General features: G+C 41.0%; 1 protein-coding gene across 11 annotated transcripts in view; it reads left to right on the forward strand.

Moving 5' to 3' along the window:
* The window catches only part of LOC106867583 (zinc finger homeobox protein 3), a 502,463-nt gene that overhangs the window by 486,171 nt on the left and 1,312 nt on the right, over positions 1–14,980 (forward strand). For all 11 annotated transcript variants that reach the window (XM_052974080.1, XM_052974079.1, XM_052974078.1 and 8 more), the window contains 3 exons: positions 5,963–12,469; positions 12,693–12,785; positions 13,947–14,111. In XM_052974080.1, the coding sequence (XP_052830040.1) occupies positions 5,963–12,469; positions 12,693–12,785; positions 13,947–14,111 (6,765 nt within the window). The remainder of the gene's footprint in view (positions 1–5,962; positions 12,470–12,692; positions 12,786–13,946; positions 14,112–14,980) is intronic.

Raw genomic sequence — 14,980 nt, forward strand, 5'->3', positions numbered from 1 at the left:
CTCTGTCATAGAGACTCCACACACACACACACACACACACACACACACACACATATCTATAGTTCTTTTCTTTCTTGGACTCTCTCTTTCACCTCATGTTTGTCTTACCTTCACCTCTCTAGATTATCTTCTATCTTTTTCTTTCTCTCTGTAGCATTTAGGTTTTCTTCTTTCTTTTTTTTTTACTCTCTCTCTCTCTCTCTCTCTCATGTGCACAAACTCAGATGAATTCTTCCCCTCTTTATCTCTCTCTCTCTCTCTCTCTCTCTCTCACTCCCTCTTCTCTATAAAATGAGAGAATCAATAAATTACTTTGATAATCTATGTGAAGTCGGCAAAACATGTCGGCCACTTGCCCCAAGCAAGCCATCTGCTACTGATAGCTCTTCTACCTTGAATTTTCTTTTTTCTTTTACATTCAACTTTATTTTAAATTTATTTCATCTATATTATTATTATTATCATTATCATTATCATTATTATTATTATTATTATTATCCTTATCGTTATCATTAGTGTTATTATTACCATTGTTGTTGTCACTATTATTAACCTAGCAATAAATTTCACTGGTTTCACAGAGCAAATCATCACAGGGCCACAGCTGGCTTGGCACAGCGTCGTCGTCATCGTCGTCGTTGTTGTTGTTGTTGCTAGAACAGAAAGAGGCTAGCTTGTGGATTTCTAATGCATACCAGTCACTGTATTCATACCTTACTAATTTAGATTGTATCGACAACCTTGCCTCTGCAATTATTACCTACTACCACCATCATCATCATCATCGTCATCGTCATCACTGTGCTCTTACCTCAGCCCCGACTAAATTGATAAATCATTGATTGGCTGATTCTTTCCCCAACTCTGAAGCAAGCAGGAAGTGTTGTCTTCCTTGCTTTGTTAGGGATCATATCTTCTGCAGAAGGTGCAAGCTAACAAAGGCTATAACTCCCCATGACACCTATTTACTGCCGAGTGAGCTACATAGGTTCAGTGCTTGGGGCAAAAGGCAAAGGTGCCGGTGATGGACTATGAATGGAGGGTCAAATGTATGGCTCAAACATCATTGGAGTTAATCTGTCCTTTTATCCACCTCATCTTACTGCTGACATCAATACTGAGACATCAGAGAGGTTTGCAATCCCAATCACAAGATAATCGGCACAAGACTCCTCACTGATCATCACATGGGGAACATGGTTGCATCTGTAACCATGATCTACCCAGGTGGTCAGAATTTACAATATATCTAGTTAGTTAACTATATCCCTCCACTCATTTTAGATTTTGATACTTGTAATAAAATGAGAAAAGAAAATTAAAAGTAAATCAGATGAAAAATACAGTTTATTTGTGTGTATGTATAATATTTACACACATGCACATATATATATATATATATATATATAAAATCTTTCATATTGAAGTTGTTATGAAATCAACCTACTTAATCTTATATAATGCATGTCATTTTCACTATGTGGGAGTGTGTGTGTGTGTGTGTTTGTTTTTTTATTTAATGTTTGCTTGTCTTTTCTATTCATTTAAATGAATTCCAACTGGCCAGGGTGTGCCACATCATTAAATGGCAGATATCTCACCTATCTATCTACCTTCCTATACAAACACACATACATACATATGCACATGGTTATATATCTGTGTGTATACAAACTTCTGTGTGAGTGTGTGTGAGTGTAAAACATGGACATTAAATGATGAACAATCATATATGTGTGTGTGTGTTTGTGTATGCATGTATGTATTGAGAGGGTGGAGACGTGTTAGTGTGTGTTATATGATGAATGCAAGTATTGTAGTTCGTTTCTCAATTCTTAATGATGAGTTCTCCGAGATGATCCGACTGTGTAGCATCTTGGACAGTGGTCTTACCAAAGTTAAGTCTTATAAATTACACTTGGATTGACAAAAACTGTATCATGCTTGGAGAGGTACATCAAAGGTACCTGTGTTTCAACAAGATAGTCCTTCTTGCGCACAAGTTGTTTGTTTATATTTGTGCTATACCTATATGTATATAGGGTGAAATATTCGTAATTGATAAGTCTTGAAATAAAAAGAAAATGCTATATAAGTTTTCTGTCGTCTCATCATTGAATATTAAGTCTGAAAGAAGTCTGCTTTAATTCAAATTCATCAAAGATAATTATGTATGTGTGTGCATATATATATATATATATATATATATATATAGCATCATCATTTAACGTCCATTGTCCATGCTGGTATGGGTTGGACAATTTGACCAGGGCTGGCAAGCTGCAAGGCTGCACGAGACTCTATATATTTTATTTATTATAATAATAAGATGAGAGAATAGAAAGGTAATTAATAAGTTATTAGTTATTAATTTAAAAAATGACAAACAACCCTTACAGCTGTTTCAGTTCAGGCCCTCAGAAAATTAATTAATGAAATTAAAAATCATTTGAAAGTCTAATCTCTTCAGAGGTAGATAAAGGTATACAAAATAGGTGTTCAGTTTCCTCATATTGAGTAAATGGCTGCAATATATATATGTATATATATATATATTGCTTACCAACCACATGGTTCTGGGTTCAGTCCCACTGCATGGTACTTTGGGCAAGTGTCTTCTACTATAGCTTTGAGCCAACCAAAGTGAGTGGATTTGGTTGATGGAAACTGAAAGAAGCCCATCATATATGTGTTTGTTTGTCTGTGTTTGTCCCCCTCACCATCACTTGACAACCGATGCTGGTGTGTTTATGTCCCCATAACTTAATGGTTCACCAAAAGAAACTGATCGAATAAGTACTAGGCTTACAAAGTGTAAGTCCCGGGGTAGATTCCTCCGACTAAAAGCGGTGCTCCAGCATGACCACAGTGAAATGACTGAAACAGATAAAAGAAAAAGAAAGAACTGTGTGTGTGTGTAGACATGTAATATAACCCATGGTTGTGGATTTCCATGATAGATCCTTAGCTTGTCCATCACGACCTTACCTCTCTCCTGTTTCGCTATTCCATTTAAACTCTCCTTGTAATTCATTCATCAAATAATTACACACTGCAGTTGGTGCGAGTGTTGCTGCTGTAGTTGTTGTTATTGTTTCAGTTAGAGACAGCGTACACGTCTTGATTCTCTTCTTTCAAATGGGTCAAAGATTAAACTACTTGTCTGCAATTTTATACACCTTGTATAGGAAAGAAAAATGTGTGTGTGCGCTCTTCTTGAATTTTGTAATTTCATTCCTAAGGAGATGTGAAGGAAGTTTAATTAGATATGTTTGCTTTCTTTCTTTCTTTCTTTCTTTCTTCTCATGCTTTATTCCCCCCCCCCCTTATTCTCTCCCCACCACTCTTTATTTCTCTTTCTCACCCTCTCTCGGTCCCTGTTGTCTCATGAAACCATAACCCTCAGGATCGCGGTTTCGTGGTTGTTCAGTGATGGTGGTCATGGTCATGATGATGATGATTGTATGTTGGGATGTTGTTGGTAGACAGCTTATTAAGTAAATAGTGTTTGTTGTTGTAGTGGTGGTGGTGGTAAGGTGGTATGGAATATAAGGTCAGTAGTGGTATTGGTAGAGAATATGAAATTAGCTATATTGGTGTTAGTTTGAGGTCAGATATTGTGATGGTAGAGAGAAAATAAGGTTGATAATGTTGACTGTGGTGGTGATGGCGATATGAAGTGAGTGGGTGGTGGTGGTGGTGTTGGTAATTTTATTTTTTGTTTTTCTTTTTTTTTTGTCTACCATTGGCCTAAAACCCTGATTCATAGTATATAAAGGAAGCTATTTGCATATTAATTAAAAGACTAAAGAAACAGGCTTCTTTCTTTCTTCTTTATCTTAGTTTTTTTTTTTCGTTTTTCATTCTCTTTTTTTTTTGTCATTCTCATTTGATATTACATTCACACATCCACATATATAGATTTGTAGATGTATCAAATGTCTATACACACATCTATATCCCTTGTTAATAAAAAAAAATAACCTAGTTTATACACACACACACACACACACACACACACACACACACACACACACACTGTATGTGTGTATGTATACAAGTACTTTTTTTTTTTTATAATCTTCCATCTTTTCTCTCTTGCTGTCTATTTATTATCCATCACCTTGTCTTCCATTTGATTAACCTGGCTTTCTTTCCAATTGTTTATGTACCATGTATTTCTTGCTCCCTAGAACTATCTATCTATCTATATACATATATATATATATATATGTGTGTGTGTGTGTGTGTGTGTACACACACCTCTCTACCTGTTTTGCTGTTAATGGTTGTGTATTCTCTCTCTCTCTCTCTCTCTGATCTACTTCTTCCCCCCCTCCCTTCTCTCTAATTGTTTCTGTCTTTCTATTTGTTTCTTGGTTTGTCTTCTTTCTAATCATCCCCTCCTTACCCTGGCACCTATCCCTGTCTTTATTCTGTTGTTGTTGTTGTGGTTGTTGTTTATTAACACAATGGAAACAATTTATTAATGCTGACACTCAACCCAAATATGTCAGCCAGTTTAGATAACTTGATGACTGAGTGCAATGTGGCTACTTTAAAGACAGTCAGGGTGGAGTGAGATGAGTTGAGGTGTGAGTGGAGGTGGAGAGAGAGAGAGTGTGTGTGTGTGTGGAGGAGTGGTAGATAAGTATGTGCATGAGAGAGAGAGAGAGAGAGAGAGAGAGAGAGAGAAAGAAACAGAGAAAAAGGTAGATAAGAGAGAACCGGAGAGGTGTGTTGGGGGTGAATAGTTGGAAAGGCGAGTTAGAGAAAGAGAGTATGATTGAGGTAAGTCTACCTAATGAAGAGAACAAGAGAGAGGGGAAGAGAGAGAAAATGTAAAGGGGTCGTAAAGAAGAGAGATAAGTTGAGAGTTAGGGTGAGTGACAGGGTGAGAGTGGATGTTGAGTTGAGTGGTCTTAGAAGTGGAAGCTGGAGGTGAGGAAGGTCAAGATGAAGAAGGGAGAGAGAGAGAGATCCTTACACTTGTTGTCTTGCCCGGTGTCCCATTTCTTTTTAGAGCTGTGTGTCTTTGTATGTATTTGCAGTGTTAAAGGTCTGGCTTCCATACAGAATTTGTATTTATAAACTTTTATTAGTAGCCAGGAGGAGTGAAGGGTGCCCCCTACTTTGCAGGGGTCCTTTTAGAATGATGGGATTGTTGCTGTGGAAGCCCAGCTTGAACTTAGGCAGATCAATGTTTGCAGCAAAGACATGGGTTGTGAGTTCCATCTCTGAATGCTTGCAAGGAAAATGAATTCTGCTAAGGGTAACCAAGACTAAGTGGTAACTTTAAACCAAGGGGCCATGTTATAGGCCTACTATCAAACTTAGGATTCCTATAAAGGGCAAAGAAAATCCAGACAGCTGAGTAGGATAAGAAAAAAAATAAAAGAGAGAGAGAGATGTGCTAGTTGCATCATAATGTGGAAACTTAAGTGGATTTCGAGAGTCTCAAAATAAGCATCTTGCTTTTCCAACCTTTATCTGCAACAAGGAATTGGTTGTAAAGAAAGGCAATTCCTGGAAGTCTGCATCCTCTGTTGCCCCAATAAAGGAGGGCATCATGAATTTAGGCTTCTTTGTGAATTATATATTTTTTAATTGATATCCTGCAAATATTATACAGTAAATTGAACCAGTTTGATTTATTGTTTGATGGTCGGATATGTCTGTCTATCCATATATGTATCTATTAGTAAAGGAAACCACCAATCTTATTTGGAAAGGAAGGAGTGATCCTTGTAACGTTCTTGACTTGTGGGTCAAATGGCCAGTTATAATTTGTTTGCTGATTCAGTTCACTGGCACTTTTTACTTCTTATGATAGAATACTGGTCACAACAATTAACAACATACACACATATGATGATGATGATGTATATTTATATGATTAAAAATGCATGTGCATTTATAAATATGTAATGAGTTTTCAATTATTTTCTCTTTTTACTTTCAGCAATTGATACTGCAAGCTTGAGTGAAAAGGAACTGGATGACCAATTTAGATGCCAGACTTGTACACAGACATTCACAAATATAGATTCGCTTTACACTCATCAAAATGATCTTGGGCACCTGGAGCTGAAGCAAACGCCACGTGGTCCCGGCTACCTGTGCTGGAAAAAAGGTTGTAATCAGTATTTCAAAACTGGCCACTCATTGCAAGTTCATTTCCGTGAAATCCATGCCAAACGGCAGAAAATCTCGATATCTGAACGACACGTCTACAAATATAGGTGCAACCAGTGTAGCCTCGCTTTTAAAACTATAGATAAACTACAGCAACACTCCCACTACCATTTGATTCGAGAATCGACTCGATGCAGCATCTGTGGTCGGAGTTTCCGCTCAACATTGGCCCTGAAAAAACACATTGAGCTGGCACATTCTGATGGAACCGAGAACTCTACATCAATACCTGGGGTGCCTGTTAACGATGCTGATCTGCTCAATAGCCAGGCTGGAGGCTGGGGTATCTGCTCAAAACTGGATGTTTCCCCTGGACCTGGTTTGATGGCACCCAGTGACATGCCAAGTCTCCATGCAAATTCCATGACCCTGCCGATGAGCTGCAAAAGCCCATCGTCTATAGACTCTAAACCTTCTATTTCAACTCTAGATCCCATGGGGTCTCTGCTGAGCAGCACATTGATAAAGACGGAACCATTGGATAAGAGTGAGACTGACAGATCCCTCGCTGCTTTCGAAAGTAGCGCTGATCTCAACAGCGGCATCATGAACGGTGAAAGTAAAGCTGAGCTGACTGATAACTTAATGCTGGATGAATCCATTCCAGGTGAAGGCGACGAGGGTAGTTTGGATAGCGTTTCCAGTTCGTATAAAGAGCAACAGTTCATGGAGGACTATATCAACAGCCAGGCCATTGCTGAAGGCAGTTATGAAGATCCACTGCGTAAGTTCAAATGCCATAGGTGTAAGGTGGCCTTCACAAAGCAGAGTTACTTGACCGCCCACAACAAAACTTTACAACACCGGAAAGGGGACAAGTTGAGTTACCCAATGGAAAAGTATTTGGATCCTAATCGTCCTTATAAATGTGATGTATGCAAAGAGTCCTTCACTCAAAAGAACATTCTACTTGTACATTATAATTCTGTCTCTCATCTGCACAAGCTGAAGCAGACTCAGCAGCTTGGTGGTTTATCGGCGCCAATTATGCCAACCTCCTGTACACTGACCTCCTCCACCCCTTCCTCGACTCCTACGCCTACCTCTTGCTCCTCCTCCCCGTCTCCTTCCCTTCTAGCCACAATTGCTGTGCCCACTTCAACCTGTCCATCAACCTGTCCATCTATGAGTGCAACTGACTTGGAGAAGAAACCATATCGGTGCAACCTGTGCAAAGTTGCATACAACCAAGGTTCAACTTTAGACATACATATCCGTTCTGTTTTGCACCAAGCAAGGGCCTCAAAGCTACCTGAATTCGCGATGTCCGGGCAGATCGACCTGTCACTCCCTCTTATTGAGCAGCCAGAAGTGCCAAAATCTCAGAATCACTCTCAGCAGCAACACCATCATCTACAGCAGCCGCAACCGTTACCACAGCAACATCCACAACCGCATCTGTCTTTATTACCCCAGCCCGATCAACAGAACCTTCATTCTGGCCATTCACAGCTTCCGCTTCAGTTTTCAACTCATTCATCTCATTCAAAGCAGCCATCGCTGCCAGACATTCTACAGAAACAGCAGTCATTGGTGACTGCCAACAGCTCTCTATCCCAAGCACCACCTCTCTTGTTCTCTAGCATGCCCAGCTCATTGACAGGAATTCCAAATATGCTGCCCATTTCATCTCTATCTACAATATCTTCATCGACTCCTCAACCTGAATTTTCCATTGCCTCTTCCACGTGTGATGCATTCACTACATCAGCTCTGTCTTCTAGTGGACACCCTGTACCTCTTTTTAGCACCCCAGATTTCGGCATGAACGGCTCACAGGATGAGATGTCTTTGAAACTTGCCGAAGGTGGCAGTGGCTCTGATCTCCATGCCATGTCTCCAATGATGAACATAGGCATCCACGCTTGCCAAAACTGCAATTCTGTGTTCAGCAATCAAGAGACACTGATACAACACCAGCAGAGTTATGGCTGCCTGCAGTCTGGAACAGTCAGTCCACTTTCTCAGTCTGCGCAGAATCTATTCAAATCACGCAATTATATTACACGTTTCAAGCAGCACGTGCATCGAAACCTGTTGGAAAACATAGGCTTTGAGTGTGTGATGCAGTTTAATGAGTTCAACCAGCCATCGAATGTGAAGAAAGAGTGTTGCTCTAGCAGCGACACCAGTGACAAAAAGGCTGAGGACAAGCAGCAGCAGCAAAAGCAGCAGCCATCCTCACTGCACTCGCCAAAGGAAAGCATCAAGCAGCTTCCAGAGAAGCAAGTTCCAGAGACACTGAAGACTGATCTTCCAGAGATCAACAAGAGTGTATGCACACGGTGCAACAAGGAGTTCTCGAGTGTGTGGGTGTTGAAAGCTCACCAAGAGGAAATCCATAAGCTGACCGTTCCAATTGAGTTCATTGAAGAGTTTGGTTCCAAGTTCAAGAGTAGCTATGAAAAAAGACAGCCCAAAGAACCAGAGCCGCTAATGACGCCAGCACCTCCGCCCCCACCCTTACACATTACACCTGTGTCGCACAGTGCACCAACGACACAGCCAGCACCTGTTGCAGCCGTCCCTGCATCGCAACCATCCTCATCTTCATCGTCATCGTCGTCGTCTTCATCATCCCAGGTGGTGAACGAGAGGGTTCTGCCTCACGGTCAGGACATGGCTATGGGCCAGAATCCGCTTGACTTTTCACAAATGGTACCGATGTTCAACATGATGCACATGCCAATGCCGATGAACATGAACCTGGCTATGGGAATGCACCCTCCACTGATGCCACTGATGATGCCACCTTCCTTAGAGAGCAGCTTTATGCCTCCAATCACCATGATTGACCCTAATTTTCTGGCAGCACAACAACAAGCGCAGCACGCGCAAAACCAGAAGCGAGCACGGACACGCATCAACGATGAGCAGTTGAAGATACTGCGTGCCAACTTTGATATCAACAACTCCCCCAGCGAAGAGCAGATTGTTCAAATGTCCGAACAGTCTGGCCTGCCCCAAAAAGTTATTAAGCACTGGTTCAGAAATACCCTTTTTAAAGAGCGACAACGGAATAAGGATTCACCATACAACTTCAGCAACCCGCCACAGACCACAATAAACTTAGAAGAGTATGAGAAAACTGGTCGGATACCATCACCTTCGGAACACGATCTTGACGCAGATTTCAAGGAAGACATGAAGAATCGTTATGACGACCAACTGGACGAATGTGATTTGCCTTCCCAGATGGACCATTCTTGCAGTGAACCAGAATACACATCTTCAGTGACGTCAGTTCCGATCACTTTCCCAGCTGCAATGGCTCTTCCATCGCCCATGGTCAACCATCTCCCTCAACCAGTACCAAACCACATTGCTTCAACTCCAGTTGGGCCTCGTCATATTCCTCTTGACTTCCAAGATAAACCTGACTTCTTCAGTAGCACCAACAGCATCAGCTGCAATAACAACAGCAGCAGCATCAGCAACAGCATCAGCAACAGCATCAGCAACAGCATCAGCAACAGCATTAGCAGCAACCACCTCAGCAACAACAACAGCCACCATAGCAACAACAACAGCAGCATCAACAGCCATATCAACAGCAGTAACAACAACAACATTATCCTCAGCAGCAGCAGCAGCAGTAACAACGGCAACAACAGCAGTAACAGTGGAAGCAACAATTCCCAGAGTGGGTCTGGCAAACGAGCGAACCGCACACGCTTCACTGACTACCAGATTAAGGTACTCCAAGAGTACTTTGAGCAAAATGCCTATCCGAAGGACGATGACCTTGATCACCTGTCGAAACTGCTTAACCTTAGCCCTAGAGTAATTGTGGTGTGGTTTCAGAATGCTCGTCAGAAAGCTAGGAAGATTTATGAAAACCAATCCCCTGTTGATATCAGAGATGATGGCTCGGGCACCTTTAACCGATCTGGTCCAAATTATCAATATCAGTGCAAAAAGTGCCATTCGATCTTCCCACGCTATTATGATCTAATGAAGCACCAAAAACGGCAAAACTGTCATGAAGGTGAAAAAAGTGGCTCCTTGAATGCCACTCATGATGAGGACAGCAATTCTACTGTGACCTCCCAGGAGGACACCAGCCACTCAGAGTCAAGTGAAACACATACAGCAGACTTGTCGAAACCCATTTCAACTATTGCAAACAGCAATTGTGGCCCTGTCAAAGAAGTAACCTCCACTTCAACTGTGATGGCCATCATAAGTGCCAATCAGGCCACGCAGTCGACTGCTGCTGCCCCTCCAACTGTGACCACTGCAGTTTCTTCCACTTTGTCCTCTTCTTCCTCCTCCACATCTTCTTCGCCTTCCTCCACCTCCCCATCAATTAATACCATTCCTTCTTCCTCAACGTCCTTACTGAGCCTGCCGGCCCCTGCCGTTTCTGTTCCCTGCCCCAGCACTGGTACTAGTGGTGCTGCTGGTGGTAGTGGTGGTGGTGTGTTGTCCTCCACCTCTTTAGCCAGCAATAACAACAGCAGTAGCAGCAGTAGTAGCAGTAGCAATAGCAGCAGCAGCAGCAGCATTGGCACTAAGAACGAACTGCACAGGTGCGACAAATGTAATCTATTCTTCCCCAAAATCGAACAATGGCAGGAGCATTTGAATGTCCATTCTCTGAACCCGAACCTCTTTCCGAATTTTCCCAATGACAGTACGTTTAGTGTACTGCCAACTGTGTCTCCCTCACCCCAACCCCAAATGCAGCAACAACAAGCGACCACGCATCAACTCAGTTTGCTGCACGACAAATCCTTAACGCCGATAAAGCGCAAAGCTGAAGAGGAAGAAGAGGAAAGAGACCAGCCGAGAGACAAACGATTGCGAACGACTATTTTACCTGAACAATTAGATTACCTGTATCAGAAATATCAGATTGACTGCAACCCTAGTCGTAAGCAGCTGGAGACCATTGCTTCGGAGGTGGGGTTAAAGAAACGAGTTGTACAGGTGTGGTTTCAAAATACTAGAGCACGGGAGCGCAAAGGGCAATACAGGGCGCATCAGCAGCTCATACATAAACGTTGCCCATTCTGTCGTGCTTTATTCCGAGCAAAATCTGCTCTGGAATCGCATTTAGCAACCAAACATCCTGAGGAAATGGCGAAGGGCGAGATAAATATTGACAACATTCCTGATGCAACTGTCGATTCAACACCTCCACCCCCTCCACCTCCACCTGTTTCCCAGGCAGCTTCATCTTCTACCCACTCTACAGGTAACCAAGATCTCAGTAAATTGTTATCTCCTTCGAGTATGCAGCACTTCCTGCCTTTCATGCCGCAAGGCAATCTAGGAATGGGTTTTTCTGGGCTCTCTGATCCTCTACAGACATCAATGAGACAATTCTGTGAAGCTTCGTTCAAGAAGTTCATCAGTGAACTCAGTGCTGCTAGTCACGTTCAGCGTCCGTCACAAGCTGCCGTCGAGTCTCCACAGAGCAAGCAGGCAGCCTCCGAACCCGAGAAAAAGCAGCCGGCTCGAGTTGTCGAGAGTAAGAGCTCTGAGGACAATGATGCTCCCCTTGATCTTAGCAAACCCATCCGCGTGAACACCGATTGTGAAAAGACTTCATCAGATGGTCCATCTACTGATATGAGTGAGAGAAGCATGGATGGATACCTTCGCAGACATAGTCTAGACGATTCTGTATCAGAAACACATTCCGAGAGCCATGAAGTTGAAGGGTGCGAGGATTCTAGCGGTTTGATGGAGCACAGCCCGTCATCACCGGCTAATGCTACGTCATCTTCCTCCTCCTCGTCCCATCAGCATGGCAAACGTTATCGTACTCAGATGAGCAGTATGCAGGTCAGAGTGATGAAAACATTATTTGCCGATTACAAAACGCCAACTATGGCGGAGTGCGAAATGCTCGGCAGAGAAATTGCATTACCCAAACGTGTTGTTCAAGTCTGGTTTCAGAACGCCCGAGCGAAAGAGAAGAAAAATAAACTGGCATACACCAAGACTTTTGGAACGGATGTGGATTTCTCGAAGCCACCCGAAGAATGTACATTGTGCAACTTTAAATACTCGCACAAGTATACAGTGCAAGATCACATTTTCACAAAGAAGCACATCGACAATGTGCGTCAATTTATCCAGTCCCAGTCGAACGCAGAAAGGGAGTTGGCGGACCCTTCAGGAATGACCAAAATGTTGCAACAGCAGCGTGAGATTGAGCGTATGCGTAAAGTCTGGGATGAAGCATCTGTTGCCAGCTCTCCACACCTGGCTCAGTTACAAGCAATGAGACTCAATGCACTCGGATTGCAAAGTACTTCCAGTGGTAAGTTTATATTTTTAACACTTCTTTGTAAATCTAAACACACACACATTCATAAATACAGTAACTTTTACCCAAATCTTTATTTTTGTCTTTTTGGTGGGCAACCAGTTATAAACGATTATGAAGCTGTTTCATTAAAATTTGATATTCAGTCTGTTTTCTATGTTATTTTTTATTCAATTTATTTACCATTTTTGTTTTTCTTCTTTCTCTTTTTCTCTAGCATTTAACACGCCATTTAATGCAAGCTCTTTTTTTCCTGACGTCAAGAAAGAAACAGTGAAATCAGACGGGGAGAAAAAAGAAAAGGAAGAAAGTAATATTCAGTTTATTAATCACTTTAATTATTTTACATGTTAATTTAACTTGCTTTTCTGATGACATTTGTGCAGTGTGTGCATGTGTGTGTGTACTAAGTTGAGCTTATTTATTTGTAAACTTTGAGGTATGAATAGTTACATAGGCAGAAGTAGACTGCATAGAAGGACTTTTCTGTTCTTTGGCTCCAGCTCAGCCCTGATCGATCAGACACCATAGAATCAAAGGCAAACTTTGAATATTTAAGAACACTTTGTTCAATGTTTCCTTCTTTTTCTATAATGACAATCAGATATGACCAGAGAAAATTTTGGCTGCCATTTTTAACATTTCAAATGACTTGATAAAGACATTCTCCTTCTGCTCATGATGAAGACTGAGCTATGAGTAACTGCAGTTAGATTCGGAAACTGGGTTTCTGTTTTTTGTATTATGATTATTATCATTATTTTGTGATGAGACAACTGTATAATTCTTGTTGGATACTGATTTTTATCAATCCAGGACAGGTGAGGCACAAAAAATAACCCCTGCCAAAGTTGAACCCAGAATGCAGGAAACAAATTAGCACAATAGTAATCATTGTCGTTCATCATCGTCGTTTAATGTCCGCTTTCCATGCTAGCATGGGTTGGACGATTTGACTGAGGACTGGTGGACCAGGAGGCGACACCAGGCTCCAATCTGATTTGGCAGAGTTTCTACAGGTGGATGCCCTTCCTAACGCCAACCACTCAGAGAGTGTAGTAATGAAACTTTAAACTGTGTGAAATACTATGCTCAGCTGCATCTGCCTTCAAAATATTATACTTGTCTGTTAACCGATTCTTTTATTCCCACCTTAATGATAATGATAACAACAACAACAATGATGATGGTAAAGACAGAATTGTTAGTGTCTGGTTAAATATCTGATGACATTTGTCCTGGTCTTTTTAATTCTTAGTTCAAATCCCACCAAACTTGACTATGCCTTTCATTCCTCCAGGGTTGATAAAATAAAGTACTGGTCAACTATTGTGGGGCTGGTATAATCAACTATTTTCTTCACCCAAATTTCAAGTGTCATTCCATAAATTAGAAATATGTTTATTATTAAGATAATTTCTTATGCAATATTTCTAAGTCTAATTTTATAATTTTCCTTACTTTCTTCCAGCACAAAGCCGTCGAGAGGCTACAAACTTCCTGTCACCTCAACTGATGTCTCCTTTTACCGGACTAGGTTTTGAACCAGGTTTAATTCCAAGTATATACACAGGATTTCCAAACTTTTTCTCTGGAGGAGTAAATCTTCCACTTTTCCAATTTGGTTTAATGCCGGGTAAGTTTTCTTCTTTTTTTCCTTTTATATTATTATTTTTTTTTAATGACAACCTTTTTTTCTGTGGGTAATGCAACTTAATCCCTGACTTCTTGTAAATTGGCATATATGTTATGTAATTGTTGATAGATTTCTTGCTGTTGGACCAAAATATCTCAACGTCAAAGTCATGTGGAATCTAATGTGCAACAATTTTTCCATACTAAATCAAAACTATGCAGGTGTTCTGCAGAATCCTTCCAATCTTTTAAAGGCCTCTGACAATCATTCAGTTGCAATAATAACCAGATTGTAATATCTAAGAGCTCCTTATCACAAAATGGTACAGAGATAGCAGTTGGATGGTGATCATTTGACATCCAACGAAACAAATGCCCAGTCTACAGAAGGACTTATGAGATCCTGCACGTCTATCGTCAACACCATCATCATTTTCTCAGGGTTTGTGTGTTGCTCTTGCATTTTGCGTTTGGCATATTTTCTGTGGTTAGATATCCTTTCTTTTGTCAAATATTTTACTTGGTGTATTGAGGTGCATTTTATATGGCACCAACACCAGAGATGTCACATACTCAGTAAGATGACAGTCTTCTTTGCCATCATTTCACCTACCACTTTACCATGCTCCTGTTATCATGCCACAAGAATTAGAAAAGTCATCTTGTCTTTGGCAAGAACAAAGATTCCTTTCTACTGTACAGTATATCCATTCAATCAATTATAGTGGAGAGTTGTCCCAAGCAAATACACTAGTACTGGAAATGAGAGAACAGTTGAAATTGGTGGGTAGTCACTCCAAAAGATTTACAACTGCTGATATATGTATTTTATATGTGTGTGTATATATATATATATATATATATATATAT

Source organism: Octopus bimaculoides, chromosome 17 (genome assembly GCF_001194135.2).
Source record: "Octopus bimaculoides isolate UCB-OBI-ISO-001 chromosome 17, ASM119413v2, whole genome shotgun sequence".
Lineage (NCBI taxonomy): Eukaryota > Metazoa > Mollusca > Cephalopoda > Octopoda > Octopodidae > Octopus > Octopus bimaculoides.